Source organism: Pelodiscus sinensis, chromosome 24 (genome assembly GCF_052426305.1).
Source record: "Pelodiscus sinensis isolate ZL-2025 chromosome 24, ASM5242630v1, whole genome shotgun sequence".
NCBI classification, from domain to species: domain Eukaryota; kingdom Metazoa; phylum Chordata; order Testudines; family Trionychidae; genus Pelodiscus; species Pelodiscus sinensis.
In genome coordinates, this window is record NC_143075.1 from 21,788,107 (window position 1) to 21,810,519 (window position 22,413).

Sequence of the window (22,413 nt, forward strand, 5' to 3'; positions counted from 1 at the left end):
AGCTGGAACAGGACATGTTGTTCTGGTCCCTGGGTGGGCGGGGCTCAAACCCACAACCCTGGGGTCCCCAGGCCAATGACCTAACCCCAAGGCCACTCAAGAACCCACCCTACCTTCCTGGCATCTCATATCCCGCCTCTCCGTGGGTATGGCGGCGGGGGGGGGAGACTTGAATCCGCCACCCTGCCCTCCCCAGTGTCAAAGGCCTTTGGACCTGTTACAGGGGTGGCTGAAGCTGCTGGCTCCACCAGCCGGATGCCAGGACCTCCATGTCCACCGAAATCACTAGGGGTCTGCTACACCTAGCCCGTTTGGAATGGACCGTCGTGGGATGCACAGACAGAGCTAGGCCCGCAAGCGGAGTGTGGGGCTGCGCCTCTCGGCCAGGCTCTGTAATGGCTCTCCTGTGGCGCCGTGCTGGGTACGCGGTGAAACGCTGGGCGACCGAAGCCTTCGCTCTCCGAGTTGCTGTCCAGCCAGGCCGCCGTGCCTGCACTAGTAACCAGTGGCAGCCGTGAAAAACGACCCTCTGGCCAGTGACGGGGGGGGAGGGGGATTCTGGCGCAAGGGTTTCCCGCCAGACCGTGTCCATCGACTCGCCAATGCTCCAGGGCATGAGCCAGACGGAGCCGGGGGAGGGGTCATTGGGCTCCGGGGTCTCCCTGGTGCGGGGCCGCGTGCTGCTTGGCTGGTTGGCACGGGCGCCCTCCAGCCTGACCCGAGGCTCCGGGCACAGAGCGGCCAGGGCCCCATGGCCAGGCGCTCCCCTGTGCCTATGGCAGGCCAGTCACAGCACTGCCCAGAGCATGGCTTCTCCGTGGACACGCCCTGGCGCCGGGCACAGGTGGCAGCTGAGCCGCTGCCTGAGGGCACATCCTGGGCAGACAAGCTCATTAGCTGCTCGGCCCCCGTCCCCAGGGTCCAAGGTGCTGAGTGACACGCCGAGTGAGGCTGCCTTGCCTCTCGGAGCCCGGCACGGGCCCAGGAACCCTGCGCTCCAGCATCCTTAGTCAGGGAAGAGGCCAGGCCCCCTCCAGAGCTTGCTGCGTGTAGAGGAGGGGGATGCCGTGAGGGCAGGAGACCGGGCGAGATGAGCTCTGGAGGGCCCTGCCAGTTCTAGGGTTCTAGGTCTCTGCGGTGTTCAGCGCCCTAGGCCCTTGGGGGAGACTGGTCCTGGCAGTTCTGGCTAGGGTTGCCAGGTGTCCGGTATTCTACCGGACAGTCCAGTATTTGCGCTCTTTGTCCAGTAAAAAAAAAAAAAAAAAATCAGAGACTAGCGGACATGTGCAATGTCCGGTATTCTCTGATTTTTCCAGCTGCACACCGGACGGATTTTTCCAGCTGCACACGCCCTGGCGGGGGCGGGGCGAGCAGCTGGGAGGCGGGGCCACGATCAGTGCTAGGAGATTGTGATTGCACAGAAGCCTGGCGGGGGCGGAGCAAGCGGCTGGGAGGCGGGGCCACGATCTGTGCTAGGAGATTGTGATTGCACAGAAGCCTGGCGGGGGCGGAGCAAGCGGCTGGGAGGCGGGGCCACGATCTGTGCTAGGAGATTGTGATTGCACAGAAGCCTGGCGGGGGCGGAGCAAGCGGCTGGGAGGCGGGGCCACGATCTGTGCTAGGAGATTGTGATTGCACAGAAGCCTGGCGGGGGCGGAGCAAGCGGCTGGGAGGCCAAGCCAACTAAAAAATACTGGGTGTCTGGCATTTTTGGGGAGACCACCTGGAAACCCTAGTTCTGGCTGGGGCCTGCCTGCGCGCTCTTCTCTCCCCGGCAGGGCTGGGGCCAGGGCATTTGCCTTGTGTGGGGGTCAGTTAATGGAACGGCTCCCGGGCCTGTGGCATGGGTGCGAATGCCCCGTCCTGCCGAGAGCCCCAAAGGGCGGCCGCTGAGCTACGAAGCTGCTTTTCCAGAAAGCAGCTTCATCCCTGACGAGGCCTGACCAGGGCTTACGGGCGCAGGCTACCAGCGGCGTTCGCCGGCAGCGCACCGGTTCAGCAGGGGTTAATAGTCCTGCGTGGTCACTGCCAGCTCCCTCCCAGCACCTCTCCGTGCCAGGATCTGCAGGGCCCCAGCGCTGCCTGGGCCGAGGGGGAAGCTTCCCAGAAGCGGCTGGGGAGACGTACAGAGGTTTCCGGGCACAAGGGCTCTTACCAGGCTGCACTGCCCCATCCTGCCCCCGCTGGCTGCAGCTTGCGCCTTGCCTGGCTTGCCCCCGGCTTGCCACAAGCTGGGGAGCCTGGCTCTTGGCAAGGAGGGGCTGGAGGTCCAGCGGAACGTCCCCTCACCCTCACTACGGTGCGCGGCAGAGCTAGACTTTAAATGCCCGTCTGGGACACGAGAGCCGCCGTGCTCCGCTCTGGGATGCCTTCCCCCACTGGAGAGCAGGGGTGAGGCTTTGGCTGCCCTCCGGAGCCACGTGGGCCCTTGGTGCCCTCTGCCTCCGCAAAAACGAGTCGTGGCGGAGTTCAAGCCCCACCCGGGTTAGCTCCCACTTTGCCTTCCAGGCACCCCCTGGGCCCTCTCTGGTCTCCGGTCCCTGCCGCCGGACACTCACAGACCTTACAAAGGCCACTCTCTGCAAGGATACAGGGCCAGCTGAGTCTTCACACGCTACTTAGGAAACCAGTGTCGGTAACGGCCAGCGCTCGACGGGGTGCTCAGCAAAGATAAGAGCAACCGAAAACACTGACAAACAAAGGCAGCTATCAAGGCTGTTCCCCACTCTGGCACGACGAATGCAGAAGTTGGGGGCCGCAAGAGCACTCCAAAACTTTGCCTCTACAGGCTCTTGTACAAAAACTTCCCCCCAAAATCCTAATACCCGGACTTTGGAGAATCCACTGCTACCATACAGTGCTTTTGAACCCACAAACAGGGGTGGACACTTGAAACCTCAGAGGTACCCCAAGCTCTTTTGCCCCAAAAGGGCTTGATAAAGAAAAGAGAAAACCAAGCGGCAGTCTCTGGTAGCTGACCCCAGTCAGGCATGCAGATACCCACAGACAAACCTTCCAGGACACAAGAATCAACCAGTATCAGTTAGTTAGAAAAAAAGAAACAATCATTCATCATCAAAACAAAACTCCAGTTGCAAGCCTAGTGAATTGGCTAGATGGAAAGAGCCACCATTTATATAGATACTCAGAGAGAGTCCCTGGGCTGAAGGCTTAGTTACAAAAGAGGAAAAAACCCCACTTAGCCAGCTCAGACATTATTTCCAAATCCCCGAACAAGGAAAACAACAAATCCTGACGGACTAGCTACACTTTTCCCTGCTTACACACTGTGAGAAGTCCGTTCTTGGAGACGGAAGTGTCTCCCATCTCCCTCAATAGTTGGAAGAAACTGCTCTGCCTCTCAAACAAAAACGAAAAAAAGAAAAAAAAAACTTTTTCAGTTTGAAATTCCTACCTGCATTGTTATTGGCTGACCACCCAACACCTGGCTAGGTACAGGAGACATTGGTTAACCCCTTAGTCACCAGGTGCTGGTCAGCAGTCTTGATTGTGACAAGAGCCCACACATTCTAGTCCAACACAGCTCCTCGGCGTGTCTAACACCCTCGCACACACAAACGCTTCTCTGTAGCTTGCTGGCAGGCCCTCCAAGTCCCCGGGCCCTTCACGTCCTTTCCTCAGAAAATGGATAAACACCGTAGACTCCCCCATCAGTCCAGTAACCCTCTGAAATGTGCCCGTTGCTGTGTCCCCCCAAGTCTCTTTCCCATCGGTGATCCCCTGCCCCCTGTGCCTAGCGAGGGGTAGGGTTGCCAGGTGTCCGGTATTCACCTGGACAGTCCGGTATTTTCGGCTCCTGTCCGGTAAAAAAAAATTCAGAGAATACCGGACACCTGAGATATCTGGTATTTTCTGAATTTTTCCCCAGCCAGGAGGCAAAACTGTCAGGCACCTGGCAACCCTACAAACACTCAGCGCCTGGCCTCCCCCGCCCCGAACCTCCCCTGGCCCCCAACACCCCAAGGTTTTTCTTTTTTTTTAATTCTGTATCCCCGCCCCTCCTTTGGGCTACGTGCTCAGCCCAACTGCCATTCAGTGCTCGGCCTGAGAACGGCCTCTCCCCCCGCCCCTGCCCTCCGGGTGCTCTGTCCCACCGCAGCTGCCCAGGCCGTGCAGCTACGCTCCCCTGCTCTGCAGGGTGGGGGCTGCAGGCCATGCTCACCCCCGCCCAGGTCTCCTGGCAGGCCAGCAGCACGGCACCGTAAGCCTGTCCACCTACGTGCGCCCTTGACTCGCCGTGTCCTGCTAACGGCCTTCACCAAGGCTCCAGGCTGTTTACAGACCCAGAGGGCAAAAGGGGACCCCAAGGGCTCAGGCAGGATTGATTGTGCCTAGATCAGTGTTTCTCAGCCAGTGGTGCGAGTACCCTTAGGGGTACTTGAGAGACGTCTGGGGGGGACGTCAACACAACTGACATTTGGAGAAAACGGAATTTGTTTGAAGTTTGACAGCACTGGATTATTTTTGTCCTTTTTACACCCAAAAATGTCATCGCCTGCCCGGCGCCGATTAAGTTGTTCAAACAAATGTGTTGCAATGGTAGAAAAAAATGTTGTGAGTCTGAAAACTGTAGGTACTGGGGGTACTTCTACTTTTTTTAAAGGGGGTACTTTATAAAAAAAAAAAGGTCGAGAAACACTGACCTAGACCATCCCAGGCACCCGCCTCCTTTTTCTAGGCTCCAGAGAAGGAGCTTCTCTCAAGCATCTGGTCCATCGTCCTGCTGCTTGGATGTTGCTCGGTCCCTCTGCCTCTTGCCCTGTCCTCCGTGGCAGGAGAACACGTTGTCTCCAGCGTTTCTGTCACAGTCTTTCATGTAGCTGAAGGCTGTGGTCAGCTCCCCCGCCATCACCTCTTTGCCACAGGAACCAGACCCGGGTCCTTCAGCCTTTGTTCGCTCGGCTGCATCCTTCCCTTGGCTCTGCCTTGTCACTGGCCTCTGGAGCTTTTCCCGTTTCTTTGCATCCCTCTGTTGGGGAGCCGGGACAGCCCAGCCTTGACAATGAATGGGGACATCTGCATCCACCACAGTGCGGGTCCCTAGAAAGCAAAACCCAGGCCTGTCTCAAGTCCGGTGCATGTAGCACGCAGGAAAAGTCCAGGGAGAAGCTTTGAGAGACAGGAATGGTTTGAATAACAAAGCAGATGACGCACGGCACAGCGAGACCACATCAAAACCACACGACGAGCAACCTTGCACTGGTACTTCTGATTCTGACAAGCAAAAATTACAGATGCAGCTATGAAACTGTCAAGTACGCACGGAGTTTAGGCAACATCCCGGGTAGCAGGATGTACCCTAAATAGGGCATTGTAGGGATCTTATACCAGTGTCACTCAACCCTTCTTTATAAAGTCCCCCTTTAAAAAAGAAACGTATAAGTACCCCCAGTACCTACAGTTTTCAGACACACAACATTTTTTTCTACCATTGCAACACATTTGTTTAAATAAAAGCGGCGAGGAGTCCTGTGGCACCTTATAGACTAACTGAAGTGTTGGAGCATAAGCTTTCGTGGGCAAAGACCCACTTCGTCAGATGCATGGTCTTTTCATGGTCTTTGCCCACGAAAGCTTGTGCTCCAACACTTCAGTTACTCTATAAGGTGCCACAGGACTCCTCGCCGCTTTTGCAGATTCAGACTAACACGGCTACCCCTCGGATACTTGTTTAAACAACCACCATAGCCGGGTGGGTGATGAAATTTTTGGGTGTAAAAAGTACAAAAATAATAAAACGCTGTAAAATCTAAATCAAAATTCCGTTTTGTCCAACTTTCCGTTGTGTTGATGTACCCCCCAGACTTCTCTCAAGTACCCCTAAGGATACTCATACCACTGGCTGAGAAACACTGCTTTGTACAATACGGAATCAACTGGTAAATATTGTTAGAACGACCAAGTCTCGCTTTGCTAGAAAATGGGCTTAATAAAAAGAATCGATGGGAGGGAACGAACAGGATTGACCCACCGGTTCTGCTCGATGTAACCAGAAGTAAAAAGGCCCTTCACACTGGCGACCCCGTGAACGTTGTCCCGACACGTAGGAATCGTGGGAATCACGACCTCCTGCCTGGTACTGTAAGCAGCATACGGGTGAAGTGTAAGTGACCTAGGCTCTGTTATTGTATTATAGTAGATCATCTGTTAATTACTTTTGCATTGCTTTGCCCTGTATTAATTGCTCTAGAATTTATAGTATTTAAGGTTTAAATTGTACAGTCATTGTTTTTAAGGCTTGTGAAACTTAAACAACTATATTAACTGCTTAAAGCCGGCAAGAAATAAGAAAGTGGTTAAGTTTCCCTGGAGTGTCCTGGTTTCCCTTGGATCTAAAATAATCAAACCACACGCCACCTTCTTAGATGCTAGTGAGCAAAACTGGGCACAGTGCCCCAGCTGAGACCTGCCCAGCGCTGAGTGGAGCAGCACGCTCACTCCTGTGACTGGCATGTTCGGCCTCGGCTAACGCACCCTGAAACAGCACTTGCTTTTCTTGCGCCGGCAGCTCATTGCGGACTCGTACTGAGGTTGGGATCCCGCCCCCCAGCAGATCCTTCCAGCAGCGCTGTTACCAAGGCAGTCGCCCCACCCTCTGGATTGGCTTTTCCTCCCCCGAAGGCAGCACTTTCACCGTGTCTTTCTTGGATTGCGTTGTGTTGTCTAGAGCCCATTCTCCTGTTTATCAAGATCCCGCTGACTCTGAGCTCTGTCCCGCACGGTGCTGGCAGCCCCCTCAGCTTTGTGTCATCTGCAAAGCTGCTCGGATGCTCGCTAGTGCTACATCCAGGTCATTCATAAAGAGGCTAAGCCACGCCTGACCCAGAACAGATCCCCATGGATCCCACCTGAGACCTTGCTCCAATCTGCCATCTTTCCACTCGTGCGACCCTTGTTTAACCAATTCTGTATCCACTGGATGGCAGTTCTGTCCAGCCCACATTTCTCCAGCTTCCTCACCAGCCCAAACGGTCAAATCCTCGCTGAAGTCCAGGTGTTGCCCACCACTTCCCCCAGTCCACCAAACCAGTCACCTGGTCAGTGACGGAAATCGAGCTGGTTTGGCAGGACTCGCTCTTGGTCCATCCATGCCGGCAGCTGCGATCACCCCTCCGGCCTCGGCAAACCGAATGCTTTGGACATTGTGCTGGGTGCTTCCCAAGGATCGAGGTCAGGCCAACTGGTCCGTAGTTCCCCAGCTCCTGCTTTGTAAAGATGGGTACCATGCTGGCCCTTCTCCAGTTGCCTGGGACCCCTCCTGTCATCCATGAGTGTGCAAATATCATTGCCAGTGGCTCTGTGATTTCTTCAGCCAATTCCTGCAGCACCCCGGGGTGAACGGCACCCGGCCCTGCTGATTTAAACGCATTCAGATTGGTCAGAAGATCTGGCAGCTTCTTTACTTATCCAGTTTGCCTCAGTTCCCCCTTCTTGTCTATGGTAACTTTGCCAGTGCTCTGGGCACATTATCATCACGTTGCTATCAAAAGGATGGCGAGCCACTGTTCTCCCATGACAGCAGAATAAGAATTACAGAAGAGTGCCGAGAGTGGGCGGGACCAATGGTCCATATAGCCTTGTATTTTGCCTTCTGACAGTGGCTGGTGCCAGGAATATTAAAGGGAATGAACAGAACAGAGCAATTATCAAATGATCCAGCCCAGCTTCTGGCAGTTGGAGGTCTAGGGACACAGAGCATGAAGCTGCATCCCTGATTACCTTGGCCAATGGCCATTGATGGAGCGATCCCCCATGAACTAATCTAATTCTTGCTGGAACCCAGTTAGGCTTTTGGCCTTCACAACATCCCCTGGCAGGGAGTTCCACAGGTTAGCTGAGTTATGTGACGAAGTATGTCCACTGCCTGTTAATTTCATTGGGTGACGACTGATGTGTGCGTGCTGAGTGTTGGCCAAACACCTGTCAGGGCTGGTCTTGGTTTACTTGGGCCTGTCTCGGTGCAGGGGGCTGGACTAGGTGACTTCTCGAGGTCCCTTCCAGCCCAAAAGTTCTGCAATTCTGTGCACTCACTGCCTGAGAACAACTTAGAGCAATGAATGAATGCTGCTTCAGGTCCCCTTGCACCTGCAGAGTGCACACCTCCCCCACACCTGCAGTGTCCACCACACACTCAAATCACACTCCCCTTCCTGTCTCATCTGTGATCACAAAGCACCATTCAGCAGTGGCTCACTTTCATCATCCCTAGTTTACACATGGGAAACTGATTTGGAGGCAAAGTGACTCTGCCAGGGTCATACCGCACATCGGTGGCAGAGGACAACACCTAGCAGTTCCAATTTCCACTCCCAAACTACAGTCCCAGCTTGTGTTCCTACCCAGTCACCACTCTGGTTAGCTCAGAACAAACCCGCCTCACAGCTGCCAGGCCTTGAGAAGTTTGCATGGACAGTTTATTTGTTTTCACAACAGAAATACAAAGAGCAAAATTGTTCTGAATTTTTTTAAAACTTTTTTTTTTTCCTTTTAAACATAATGCAAACTTTCGATGCGGAAGCCGCAGCCTCTTCATGTCTTTCCGTTAACCACAATGCAAGACAGAGAGAAGGGGGAGGGAGAGTCCTTTTTTTTTTTTCTTTTCCAATAAGGTAATAACTAGATCTAGAGACACGTGGCCTGGGTTTTCATATAGAAAAAAATGAAAAAAAGATGTGTTAACAGTATGTATAAGAGGCATATTTACACAGTATTAACATGCTGACAAAAAGGTTACAATATTGAATATCGTACAACATCGATTCAGAAACAAAGGTCCGGGCAGGGGGCAGGTTAAAAAGAGAATCAAATTAATAAACAGAATAGGCAATAAACAAACAACCTGGTAAAACAATGATATAGTTAAGGCTTAAAAAGTGTATAAAAATAACACAGTTAATATCCAAAACGGAACCAAAGAGTACATAATATATATGCGGTTTTGTCTAGTCTTTCTTGGAGAGCTGGGGGTGCCGGGCATTCAGGAGCGGGCCTTTATACATAGGTGCTATCTATATCTATAGATATATATATATACCCACACAAACACACACACATATATATCTATCTATATCTATAACCCCATGTATCTGCACACACACTCCGGCATGGGCGTGGCTTTCCCAAGAGGGGCCCATCTGCTTGCTGCTTTTTCAATCCCATACTGGGCTGGTTTCACTCCATGGGAAGGGATCTCTGAATTGCTGGTGGGGAGGGGAGGGGTCCGTTCTGCTAGCATCAAGCTCTCTTGGTTGGGGGATTTGGTCTGGCAGCACGAGGCCTAGGTGGGGAGGGTGTTTTCTAGCGCCTCCTGCTGGGGAGGGTGTTTTCTTGGACAATGCACAGCGCCTCCTGCTGGATTGGGGAGTGAGCAGCCAGCCGCACCAGTTCCTACCGAGACCCTCCCACGGCCCTGCCAGAGTAGCGGAGCTCCTGCCCGAAGGATACTGCCCTGGTGGGTTGGTTCCTGCTGCCGCCGCCGTCGCTCTGGCTGGCTCAGGCCCCTCCAAACCTGCTGCCCTGCAGGCGTTGCCACATCTGGAAGAGTCCCTTCTGCTCTTTGCGTCTCCGTGCGTGGAACAGGCGGCGCAGCAGGGCAGGGCCGGGGGAGCAGATGCACAGCCCCCTCGCCGGGGGAGTCACGCTCCGGCCCATCTGCCCTGGCAGCAGGCTCTGCAGCCCCCCAAGGCCAGAGAGGAAGCTGGGGTGCCAGCTGTCCTGAGGGGATCACAGGTGGAGCAGCGAGAACCATACCTCTCCTGGACACAATGGGGTGACCCAGGGAAGGGCGGGGCCTTGTGTTGCCAGATTTCTCCCCCAAGCTTGCTCCACGGCCCTGCTGTGGGACTGCACTGTTGGGGCTGGTTTCCGGGGGTGCAGCTGCTCCGAGGGCAAGGGGGAGAAATGCCGTTCCAGGAACGCAGACCGCTCAGTGTTTCTCCCATCACCCACCTGACCCGCCACGCAGTCCCAGGACGGAGAGCCAACTCCACGGGCACTGCCCCAGGGCACGCTGGCTTTCCTGCCCCCTTGCTCGGGAGGGAGCTGCTCTGGCACCTCTAGCCAGGAGCCGCGGGGCTCAGCTTGCTCCTACTCCACTGACCTCCGGCAGCAGAATCCAACAGGTCCACGCAGCGCTAAAGTCAGGGCTCAGCCCCAGCGCCAGCAACAGGGCAAGGCAGGCTGCCCCCGCCCCCCCCGCCCGTCGACACCCCCCGCCTCCGTCACGGCTGCTCAGCACAGCCCCGCCTGCGAGCCACCTGGCCCGCAACTCCCGCCGGCCCGCGTACAGCCCAAAGCCCGGCCCTGGCCGAGCGCCAGCCCCGTGCAGAACTGAGTGGCGCACAGGGCACCGGGGCCAGTCCCAGGCCAGAGTACGCAGAGCTCGTGGGGCCCACGCCAGCCAGCAGATGTCCCGGTGGGCACCAGGCCAGCAACGCTCTGCCAGGGGCCCAATCCAGGCAACCGGGCTCCAGGAAGTGAGGGGGAGAGGAGATCCCAGGGCCCCTGGCCCGGGCGGCTGCTGCTCTGGAAGCCCTGGTAGCCTGGGCTGCTGTGGAGCCCCTGCTTAGCCTGTGGAGGGCACCCCTCGCACGCCCCCCTCAGAGCTCCTGCTGTGAGCCCCACACCCCTCCCACCCCTTCAGCCCAGGGCCCAAGTGCCCCTCCCTGCCACGTGCCACACCTGGCCTAGCAGAGTCAGGGGCTGGAAAGGGCAGCCCCCAGCGAGGCGGATACCAGAGCTGGCCACCACCTGCCAACTCGCTACCCCCCCACGATGCTCCCAGCAGGCAGTGCGCTGGCACCATCTGGGGGACCCTGCTTAGCCCCAAGGGGAACGTGGCACGCTGGGACCTGTGGGCTGCCCTTCGGCACAGGGGTGGCCCTGTGGGAGGCGGGCGTGGGCTCCCGAAGCCACCGCTTCCCTGCAGCCGGGACGCCCCGCGCCGCAGGGGCAACGTGCAGCCAGCGCCCCCCACAGCTCGAACCAGAACCAATTCAACAGACCAAAGGAAACCACCAAAATCCGACCAAGGGCGGAGCAGGGCGTCTGCGGAACCGGGCCCTCCTCCTGGGGCCGTGGCTCCAGCACCCGACCCCTCGCCAGCGCCTGCAGATCTCACCCCAGCCGGCGAGCGAAGCCAGCCCCCTCCGGGGCCTCCCAGGGGCTCCCAAGAGAGAGTCCGGGAGGGGCAGCAGGTACTAAGCACCAGGCTGGGCACATCCCAGAGTCTCGTCCTGAGAGCGGAGGAGCCGGAGCGCCAGGCCCGGGATCCTGCCTGCCACCCCCGCCAGCGCTTCTCTGTCCAGGGCGGGGGTTCAGTTTTAGCAGCACCAACGTCTCGGCCAATACAGATCTATCTCTGCGCATATCCAGAGGGGAGCGGGGAGGACGGGGGCGAGGGCAGAAAGAAAGGAACAAAACAAAACAAAACAAAAAGAAAGAAAATGAAGAAACCAAACACAGAGATTCAAAGTGCTCTGAAATTGTCTTTGGATGTCACCAAACCTGTGGGCGAGTCCCTGGCTCTCCTGGCAGGGTTCAGGGTGTGGGGCCAGGGCCGAGGGGCGTTCTCCAGACATGAATTCAGTCATTCATTTCTCCTAAGAGACGCGGGTCTTCTCGGTCGCTCCCCCTGGCCCGGCGGGCAGGGCGCTCGGTAGCGGTGCTGGGGGGTGGTCCGTGTGATCGTCTCCAAGCCGCCCTCTGGCCCCGGGCAGGCCGGAATGGGGGAGCTGCACAAGGTGGGGGGCGAGGGAACCCCGGTTTAGATGAGCGAGATCCGCACCGGGATGCCGGGTGACTCCGTCCTTTGAGGCGAGTGCTGGCTCACCAGGTGTTCCACCACGGTGTGTTTGGACATGTGCTTCATCAAATACGTCTCCTGCGGGGGGAGAAAGCCGGGTGGGGGGGTAAGAGCTGCAGCGGGGGGGCACTGACCCGCCCCCGGTGCCCCGTGCCCGGAAGGGAGAGCCCCCCCCCCCCCCTTACATGCCTGGGCAGGCGCCAGGACTGGGATGTGACAAACCGATTGGCTCGCCCACGGGCTCCCCTCCATCTGGCGGGAAGCGGCCCAGGCTCGAGCCAATAGAACGCGAGTCTCTCGCCAGGTGGTTTGTGATTGGCTGGAACCTGCAGCGCCGTAAGAGCCTCCCCTGCCCGGAGGCCCCTCCCCCAGGGCAGAGCCCCGCCCCCGTCCCGCCGCTCACCGAGGTGTAGGCCCGCCCGCACATGCTGCAGCAGTAGGCCTTGGCGTGCTTGATGGCGTGAGCCGAGAGGTGGATCTGCAGCGAGGCCGAGTCCGAGTAGGCCCGGTAGCAGTTCGGACACTTGTAGGGCTTGTCCTTGTTGTGCTGTCGCTGGTGGGACTGCGGGGGGGAGGGGGGCGTCATGTGGCACCACCGTTGGCAGCTCCCCCCCCCCCCGGGGACACAGACCCACGTATGGCAGCCGCCCCCTCCCCCCCCGGGGACACAGACCCACGTATGGCAGCCGGCCCCCTCCCCGGGGACAGAGACCCATGTATGGCAGCCGGCCCCCTCCCCCCCCGGGGACACAGACCCACGTATGGCAGCCGGCCCCCTCCCCCCCCGGGGACACAGACCCACGTATGGCAGCCGCCCCCCCCCCTCCCCGGGGACACAGACCCACGTATGGCAGCCCCCCCCCCCGGGGACACAGACCCACGTATGGCAGCTGGCCCCCTCCCCCCCCGGGGACACAGACCCACGTATGGCAGCTGGCCCCCACCAACGGCAGATGACACACAACTGTCGACCCCCCCACGCCACCCCCGGACCCCCCAACACTGATGCTGCTCCCCAGACTCACATCCACTGGGGCGGAGAACACGGCGCCCCCTTCCCCTCCACTGCCCAGTTGCATGGCCTAGGCCAGGGCTGACTCCCCTCCCCAGCCCCCCGCAGCCTGTTCTCTTCTGCCCCCCACTCCCATCAAGAGCTCTCTGCTTTCCCCCACCCCCACAAGGCTCGGCCCCCGCCAGGCGCTGACCTGGAGGTTGGAGAGCTGCGTGAAGGCCTTTTCACAGCCAGGGTGCGGGCACTTGTAGGGTCTGTCGCCAGTGTGAATTCTGCAACACAGCAACCGGCAGGTGAGCCCCAGCCCACGCTGGGTACCAGGCAGCCCCGCTCAGGGACCAAGGGGCTCAGCCCCCAAAGGGCAGCCCCTCCAGTAAAGCAAAGGAAACGGACCCCCCCCCCCCCCGCTGCAAGGCACAGAGAAGAAGGCTCCCATACCAGCAAGCTCCCCTTCCCTTCCCAGGAGTTACAGCCTGACTGCCCTGTTTGCCACACATCCAGCCACCACGCGTCACGCCCTGCCGAGGGCACCCGGGCGAGTGCCACTCAGTGCTGCCAGGTCTGCCCACTCCGGCCCCTCTCCCTCAATCCCCTGGGACAGGATTCCCGGGCCTGCCCAGCCCCCGCAGCACCGTGCCCGCGGAAGTCCTGGCACCTCACACAAGCGCGGGCAGGGCCAGCAGGCCTAGCGGTGGGAGAGCCGACGACAGAAGTCACTTGAGCGAACGCGGCGGGGGAGACAGACCCTGCCACAGCCCTGGCACCTCCCCACAAGTTAGTTGCTTCCTGCTCAGCAGGATCGTGGAGTTGGTCTCGTTCCCTCCGGAGGGAGGTACAAGAACCCAGGACACGCAGGGTGCTCCTGGGCCCATCAGCCGGGCAGCTGGCCATGCTCTGAGCCCCCGGCAGACCGTCCAGCAGAGGGACCAGCCCTGGCAGACCTAGACAGCGGGACTCCAAGGGAAAGGGGAGGGGGGAAGGCCAGTCAGTGAGATGCCCCAGCTCCATGCAAAAGGGAGGCCAGGCACATTCACAGGCAGAATCTGGCTTCAGCACTTGAGGCTTCCCGTGCATTGCAGAGGCACGTGCCACACGCTCACCGCACACACACACTGGTGCAAGGGCAGACCCAGCGCCACAGGCATGTGAACCTTCCCGTGCATTGCAGGGGCACGTGCCACACGTTCACTGCTCACACACACACTGGTGCAAGGGCAGACCCAGCGCCACAGGCATGTGAACCTTCCCGTGCATTGCAGGGGCACGTGCCACACGTTCACTGCTCTCACACACACTGGTGCAAGGGCAGACCCAGCACCACAGGCATGTGAACCTTCCCGTGCATTGCAGAGGCACGTGCCACACGTTCACTGCTCACACACACTGGTGCAAGGGCAGACCCAGCGCCACAGGCATGTGAACCTTCCCGTGCATTGCAGGGGCACGTGCCACACGTTCACTGCTCACACACACTGGTGCAAGGGCAGACCCAGCGCCACAGGCACGTGAACTTTCCCGTGCCGAGCAGGGGCACTGCACACACACTGGTGCAAGGGCAGATCTAGAGCCATGGGCATGCCCACAAGACCTAGGGCACATGGATGTAGGTGAATTTTTACGCAGGGCATTCAATGATCTAGTTCTAGACCAAGCCCCTGATGGTACTGCAGTGGCCTGCCCAGTCTGTGGCACCCCAGTGCATTCTGGGACTCCTGAGGCCGGTATCTCAGAGTGCCTGGCACTTTTGGTGGGTGCAGGACATTTGGGGCTACGTCCTCCTCCCACGCACAGCACCGCAGGGCCAGTAGAAGGGCAGAGGGACCGACACAGCTACGGCTCCCTAGCTGCACGGGGCTGAGCAGTCCAGCCAGACAGGCCCAGGTGTGGTTTGCTGAGGCAGGCCCCCTGCTCCCGCCCTGGCCCTGCGGTGCTCCCTCACCTGGTGTGCTGCTGGAGGTGGGAGAGCTGGCGGAAGGATTTCTCGCAGTAGGAGCAGTGATACGGCTTCACGCCCAGGTGGATGCGCAGGTGCTGGGCCAGGTAGGAGGCGTTGGCGAAGGATTTGGAGCAGTGAGGGCACTTGTGGGGTTTGGCCTCTGTGTGCGACTTGGAGTGGATCTGCATCTCCGACTTGGTGAAGAAGGTCAGGGGGCAGACTTTACACCTGGGGAGGGACAGCGAGAGGGGCCCGGGGGCAGCAGGTGAGGGCCCCACAAGCAGCACGTCCCCAGCCCAGCCCTGCCCTGAGACACATGCTGCCGGTGCCAGCGGGGCTGAGGCCTGAGCGTAGCGCTGAGCATGAGCCTGCCCCAGGAGTACCTCAGGTCCGGCCGGCATGGCCCAGTTACACCTGCCAGGCTTGGCTTCCGACCTGTCCGATTCCCCTCCCCTGCTCGGCTGGCGCTGGGACGTCCATGGGGAGCCAGCGGGGTGGGGCTGAGCAGCTAGCCAGGGGGACCCACAGCAGGGGCCAGCAATGTGGGGCCTGGAGGGAGGAGCCAACTTCCTCCCACTAGCACTGTGGGAGCAGCCATAGGATCAGTCAGCAGCCACAGGATCGTGGCCTTTCAGCCCCCCAAGACAGGCACTTGTGAGCCCCCATTTCCACCCGGGGGGAAACTGAGTCACAGAAGCAACATGCCCAGGGAATCCACGTCAGAGCCACACCCCTGATTCCCACTCCCTGGTTCTAGTCAGTGGCCTCGGCTCCCTCCCAGCGCTGGGACATGAACCCTGCATGCCAGGCCCGTGCTACCCCGGCGGGGGACAGGGGGCATGGAGGGTGGGACCCTGGCGCAGCGAGGCCTGGCCAAACGGAGGCTGGAGGGCGGCACCAGACCAGAAAGGGGCCGTTCCCCTGCCGGGGCCCTGCTAGGGGAGCGCCCGGCAGGCCTGTGGGAAGCTTTCCTGCAGCCCGGGGCTCCTGAGACAGAAGGAGCCTGCTGGGGTAGGAGCCAACCTGTAGGTTTTGCCCTCCTTGGCGGTCTCTCCCGAGGCCAGGATGGGGTAGGGAACCACCAGGACGGGTGGCCCCGACGGGTTCTCGGCCTTGATCTTCTTCCGCCCCCGCTCTGCCTTGGGCGCCCCCAGCAGGCTGTGCCCCTGGATTGTCTTGATGGAGTCCAGGAGAGGGGGGCTGGTGATCCCTGAGATGAGGGTGGGCGAGGAGGCGATGAGTCTGCTCTGGCTGGTGGAGGTGGGGGTGGAGGGGGTGCTGGTGCCAGTGCTGGACTCCGAGGTGCTGACCACCGGGGCTCGGGAGCTCAGCCCCAAACCTGAAAGGCAAAGCGGGTGGGGGGGGGGGGTCACTGGCATGCAGGGAGAAGGCAAGCGCCGTCCCCCAGACACAGCCAGGCTCGGGGTACCGAGCCCCCCTCGCAGGAGGCTCCCCAGACAGGCGAGGCTCCCGCCAGACTTGGATCCCACTCAGAGACCCTGGCCAGGGGAGGAGGGCAGGCCCATCCCCCCCAAAAGAACCCCCCTCAGCCCCTGAGAATGGAGGCGCAGGGGCCTACATGGCCCTGACGGTTCCACCTCCGGACCCCGTCGGCAGAGAGGGCAGCGGGTACGAGACCCTCCTGCCAAGGAGAGAACATGGTCTCGGGGCTGCAGCGCCAGCCTCTGCCTAGAGATCCTGCCAGGTAATCTGGCCCCTCTCCTGGAGCCCTGTCCCCTCCTGCGGGTGCAGAGATTCCCACCCGGCCCCCCCCAGTGCTGCTGGGCTGTGGTTACCTGTCACCGTGCTGGTGGCCGGCCGGGCATGCAGGGCCACGTCGGGCTGGGGCACGGCCTGCGGATGCAGCCCGGGGACCTGCTGCAATTTGGGGAGGGACATGATGGACTGGCTGCTCTCCGCAGGCGAGGGGGGCACCAGCAGGGGCTGCTGGGAGGACACCGAGGTGGGGGGCAGGTGAGGGGGCCGGATCTTCTCTGCCATCAGCTGCTCCTTGATTTTATTGATCAGAACCAAGTTGTCCAGCTGGGATGAGGAAAACAAGATGCCCAAGTCACCGCCAGAGCACGGGAGAGCGGCAGGTCCCGGCCCCAGCCCGGCGCAGGGGGAGGGACGCTGGCTCCCAGCCCCCAACAGGGCCACTGCTCTGGCACACGGCCCCTCCCCTGCAAGGCCACGTGGGGTGGGAGGAAGGGCGCTCCCATCCAGGGCTGCTACGGGGAGCTTAGGGAAACAGGGACAGACTTCCGCTCCCCAGCTCCCACCTGAGCTGCTTGCTTCCCCACATGCAGCGGGGCCCCAGGACTGGCAGATCCCACGCTGCCACGTGGCACTAGGCTGCCACCCACCCACCCAGCCGGCTGGATCTCTGCTCTGCACCCCCCCTCCCCTGCCAGCCACAGCTCAGGCACCCCCGAGACGCTGCTCACCCCCCACCCTTGGGATCCCAGGACTGGCTCATCCCTCTCTAGCCCTGGACCTGGCCGGGGGGCTCCCTTCCCTGGCATGACGCTCCCCGGCCCGTGGGCCTGACACATGGTCTGTCTCCCTCCCAGCCGTGGCCCTGCCCGGCACTCTGCCCCGGGTCTCCGCTGGCCCTGCCCCAGCCCCTCAGCTACTACCTGGGATCGCACTGCTCTGCAGCCGGACCTCACCCACGCCTGCAAACAGCTGCCCCTCCTGGCTTCTCTGGCTGCCGGGCAGGGAGGGGCTCTTACCTGGCTGGGCATGGTGGGAGGGGGCGGCCAGAAGTAGGGGTTGTTAAAGCGAGGCTCCGCCATCCTGCAAGGAGGCAAAGAGAGGGGGGGGTCATAGGGTGGGACTCGCTGCCGGGCTCGGGGCCCCTCCCCCACCCCCACACAGTGGGCGCTGCACAATCTGGCGTGGCCAGCTGCCCCCCCCGGCCCTTCACCCCCCCCCCCCGCAGAGCTGGGCAGAGACGGCAGGAGAGACCGAGGCCCAGGCAGGGTCGAGCTGCTCCAGGCCTGTGCCACAGTGCACACGCGCCAGCAGGGCCGGGGCCTCCGTTCCAGGGCAGCCCCTCTGCCCTCAGTAGGCTCCAGGGCACTGGGGGGGGGGGGGGGCTATCCCCTGGTGCCAGCTGCCAGCAGGAGAGGGCTGCGGTGGAAGGCCCAGCGGTGAAAGCGGCACTGAGAGGCAGCAGGGCCCCACCTCAGGCAGGCTGGCTCCATGGCCGCAAGGACTCCCCCTCGGCACCGGAGACAGGGGCGCTGCCTGGCTGGGGTGAGGCGCAGCCCCCCCAGGCCGAGGGAGCGGGGGATGCGAAGGAGCCTTTTGGCTGGAAAGAAGGGGACGGCGACGCCACCTTTGAGGGCCGCAGGCAAAGCAGGGCAAGGTGGGAGGAGTCCCCAAGGGCTGAGGGCAGCGTCCCCTGCGCCCCATGCAGGGAAGGCCTGCAGCTCCCGGTAACCAAGGGGGAGGGTGCCCTCCCAGGCCGGCCGGCAGCGTCCCTGTACAGGGAAGGCGAGACCAGGGAGGGTCCCCTGCAAGACAACGAAACAGCAACAGCCCCCGCCACCTGGCCCCCTTCGCTGTGCAGCACCCCCCCCCCCCCCCCACCTCACCAGCTCCTCCAAGGGCCCAGACCCAGGGCAGGGGGGTGCAAAGAAGAGGCCCCGCCCTCGACTGTGGGCAACGATACGACAATGCCCCAGCAATCGGGTGCCAGCCGAGTAGCTCCCATGGCCAAGCAGGCCCAGCTGCCCAACGCATCCCGGAGGGACGGTGCCTCTCCTTACAGCCCCGACACCGAACGCTCTCTGCCTGGGACGGATTTCCCCTCGCGCTCTGCCAGGGCGAACACAGCTAGCCGAGTCGGGCTATGCCTGGCCTGGCTGCCTCTCATCCCCTCCCTCAGTGGCCCCGCCCTCGCCCCTGCTCACTGCCAGTACGAGCACACGGGGCGAGGCCATCGCACCGGCTCCTGGCCTGCACTGCTCCCCCGGGAGGGAATGAGGAGCCAGACAGACGGGCCTAAAGTCTGGCCCCAGCCGCCACCTCCCCCTCCCTCTCGGGTGTTACACCCACACCCACACGCACCGAGCCGAGTCCCAGGCACAGGGATCTCAGCAGCTCTCCCTCCGTACCAGGGAGCGGGGGAAGGACGCCAGCCAGTCCCAGCCCAAATGAATCCCCCCTCACCTCCTGCACCAGCCCCTCTGGGACGAAGCCCCGGGGTCCTGCACTCCCACGCCTGGCACACCCTGGGCCGGATTTCCAACGTGCTCAGCACCCGACTCTCCCACCGATGACAGCTGAGGATGTGGGCCCTCAGCACCCTTGCAAGTCTGGCCAAAGGTATCTCAAGCTAGGAGCAAAACCGAAGGCAGGCAGGCAAAACGGGGGCCACTTGTACATGGGGCTCCTCCTGTCCACAACGGATACCGCTGGCTGGGCGGCCAGAAAGCTGCAGAATTAATGCCACGGATACCGTCTAATTTGCATAGTTAATGAATATGCAGTGTCTCATTTACATACACACCAGAAATTAACTGAGTTATAATTATTTGGGTTAATAACACACCACCCACTGCCTGTCTGCCCTGAGCTATTTCCCCTTCCCCCCTCGCAAGCTCTTCACCGGCTGGGCATGAGCGACAGGAGGGACCACGCGACGATTCCCAGGTCTGTGCTTTCCCTCTGGGGCGCCTGGCGCTGGCCGCTGTCGGCCGACAGGACACTGGGGTGGACGGGCCTTTGGTGCGACCCAGTCCGGCCGTTCGTACAGACGCTGGCTTAGCCGCGGGAAGGGTCTATATGGCAGAGCGTTGCCTTTGGCCGGGAGTGAAAATGCGTTTCACGGTGGCATGTGTCTGCGCTCGGGGAGCTGCCCCTCCAAACGCGCCGGAGCTAGAGCCGCGAACGTGGGCGACGTCGCCGAGGCCCCGGAAGGAGCAGACCCGGCCTGCGACAGCCCCGAAAAGGACAGGCCCTGATTTCGTAGGTTTTGTTCCCCAGGGGGCAGTGCGGGTGCTTAGGGGGACTGGACACCTCAGGGCACTGAGACGCCAGGGCCGGTCGGTCTCCAGTGACCCAGCCCCGCTAACGGCTGCTGGGGAGGATCAGTTCCAGCCCCCGGCCCAAGCTCACTCTCCCGCTCTGACCGAGGCAGCGAGCTCGTAGGGGCAGCAGCAGGTCTCCGACAGGGTGACCACCGACATCCCGAGAGGCTTGGGTGCCTCCGGGGATGGCCCGGCCCGCGAGAGCCTGGCCCCACAGCCGGCGTGGGGTCACGCTACGTGGGGGCAAGGCGCCACGCTCTCACACGGCGCCCTCCTCCCAGGCGGCGGCCCATCACCCGCGTGCCGCAGGGGGGGGGGGGGGGGGGGGGATTTTCAACGGCGCTGCTCCTGCCCACAGGCCTGTGTGCGAGGTCCCTCCAGCCGCCGCGAGTGGCACCCCCTGTCTTGTGCCACAGCGTCCCGGCCCAGTTCGGGGTGGGCACCACGCGACTGGCCTGCACAGCGCCCAGCGCAAGGGGGCTCAGCCTCCGCAGGGGCCACCTACGAGAGCCCCCGTGTCTAGGGCGGTAAGAGAGCTGGCCGCTGGAGCACACGCTGGGGGGCGGGGTTCAGCGCTCACACACAGACCAGCACACAGGAGCTAATCTCACATTCAGGCCCCATGCGTGACGGGTAACTGGCAACACGGGGCCGCTGCCAGCACAGTTATTGGGGGGGGAGTTCAGTGTCTTGTGGGGCTTCTGCCCAAGGAGCAGAACCCAGGCTGCCTTGTCTCGCTAGTCCCCCCCCCACATGGTCTCCACGGACTACGCCTCCTCCCCAGGGGGGCTGGTCCGTGCCGTGGGCCCCGCTCAGAGTCAAACCATCCCCTTCGCCCTCTACAAGGGAGGCCAACGCGTAGGTGCTCACACAATTAACCGATACCCATGGGCTTAATACGACCGACTACACGCCCCACCCCCCTCGCTGCCTCTGCATCAGAGGTGGGGGCGGGGAGGTGGGAGCTGGCATGCACAGGGAGCCGGCTCTCCATGCCTGCCGGCGTCCGCAGAGCCGCCTCCTCCTCCCCCCGTCACCTCCCACAGAGCCAGCCACACAGGAGGTTCGAAGGGGGAACCAATGCTCCGGAGAAGCCCGCTTAAAAGCCGGCTCCCCATGAGTGCCAGCTCCCACCTGCCTGCTCCCTGTGTGTAAACCTGTAGCTGTTAATATTTCCTTGTGTGCACCAGCCCTCCCGTGTGTAAACGTGTAGCTAACATTTCCCTGTGCGTGCCGTCTCACACCTGTCCCGTGTGTAAACGTGTAGCTAACACTCCCGTGTGCCAACCCCGCGTGTAAACCTGTAGCTAACATTCCCGTGTGCCAACCCCGTGTGTAAACGTGTAGCTAACATTTCCCTGTGCGTGCCATCTCACACCTGTCCCCCCGCGTGTAAACGTGTAGCTAGCATTCCCGTGTGCCAACCCCGTGTGTAAACGTGTAGCTAACATTTCCCTGTGCGTGCCGTCTCACACCTGTCCCCCCGCGTGTAAACGTGTAGCTAACATTCCCGTGTGCCAACCCCGTGTGTAAACGTGTAGCTAACATTTCCCTGTGCGTGCTGTCTCACACCTGTCCCTCCCATGTGTAAACGTGTAGCTAACATTCCCGTGTGCCAACCCTGTGTATAAACGTGTAGCTAACATTTCCCTGCGTGCCCTCACACCTGTCCCTCCCATGTGTAAATGTGTAGCTAACATTTCCCTGCGCGTGCCAGCCTCCCCCCCGTGTTAATGCATAGCTGCTAACATTTCCAGCAGTTACACATTCCCACAGCTACCCGACAATTAACCTCCCTGCCCTCTACACACCCCCAGCAGCCTCCTGGCTCTTTCGCTGATGGGACCGCGCTGGGGCTGCTGTCTCTCTGCCCTTTGCTTTAGGACTCTGCACACCCTGTCCCCATTGCTGGAGGCTCCCTGTAGAGAAACCCTGAAAACCCAACCCTGGGAGGCAGGTACTCGGGGCCTGGGGAGCGTGGCCAGAGTCAGGAGCAGCCATGGAAGAGGGCCAGTCTCACACCTGCCTCCCCATAGGAGGCCCGGTCGCATTCTAGCTCCACCCACAAATCGTTGTCCCTCGAAGCCCAGCCCCAAGGCCACTTCGGTAAGTGGAAGGAAAGAGCATCTGCCTTTAAGGGGGCGGGGGGGCTGGAGCATAGGAGAGGAGCTCAGAGCGCTGCCCTAACTGAGAGGAAAGCTGACATCCTACCCCAGACAGGGAACAGTGACAGCTCGTTCTACAAGGGGGTCACTTCCAAGTTTCCCAAGCAATTCCTACGGCTGGCCCAGCAGGGCTAGGATCAAAAGCTCAGGCTTGTACACACTTAAAATGCTATAGCGGGGCCTTCAGCATCAACACCCACGCCAATAGGAGGGAGTCTCCCATTCATCTATTGCTGTCCACATGGGGACTGAGGGTGGCTTAACTGCTCGGGTCGGGATTTTTCACATCCCTGCCTGACGTAGCTAAAAGTACCTAATTTTCTAGTGTACAGCATGCCTCAGTTGCCAGGCTGTTTGCTGCAAATGCCGTGGAATCACATATGCATTGAAAATGACATAAAACAGAGGGATCAGAAATAGTGATGCTCCCTCCCCAT

At 60.7% G+C, this 22,413-nt stretch overlaps 1 protein-coding gene across 19 annotated transcripts in view; it reads right to left on the bottom strand.

Moving 5' to 3' along the window:
- Positions 1-8,417: 8,417 nt before the first annotated feature.
- The window catches only part of ZNF362 (zinc finger protein 362), a 39,935-nt gene continuing 25,939 nt past the window's right edge, over positions 8,418-22,413 (bottom strand). For 12 of the 19 annotated variants that reach the window (XM_089773198.1, XM_089773191.1, XM_089773196.1 and 9 more), the window contains 7 exons: positions 17,412-17,571; positions 16,569-16,815; positions 15,796-16,111; positions 14,776-15,000; positions 13,030-13,108; positions 12,228-12,386; positions 8,418-11,902 (listed from right to left, as the gene is read on the bottom strand). In XM_089773198.1, the coding sequence (XP_089629324.1) occupies positions 11,786-11,902; positions 12,228-12,386; positions 13,030-13,108; positions 14,776-15,000; positions 15,796-16,111; positions 16,569-16,815; positions 17,412-17,570 (1,302 nt within the window). In that variant the 5' untranslated portion in view covers position 17,571 and the 3' untranslated portion in view covers positions 8,418-11,785. The remainder of the gene's footprint in view (positions 11,903-12,227; positions 12,387-13,029; positions 13,109-14,775; positions 15,001-15,795; positions 16,112-16,568; positions 16,816-17,411; positions 17,572-22,413) is intronic. The other 7 variants (XM_089773202.1, XM_089773201.1, XM_089773200.1 and 4 more) reach the window with 1 other exon arrangement.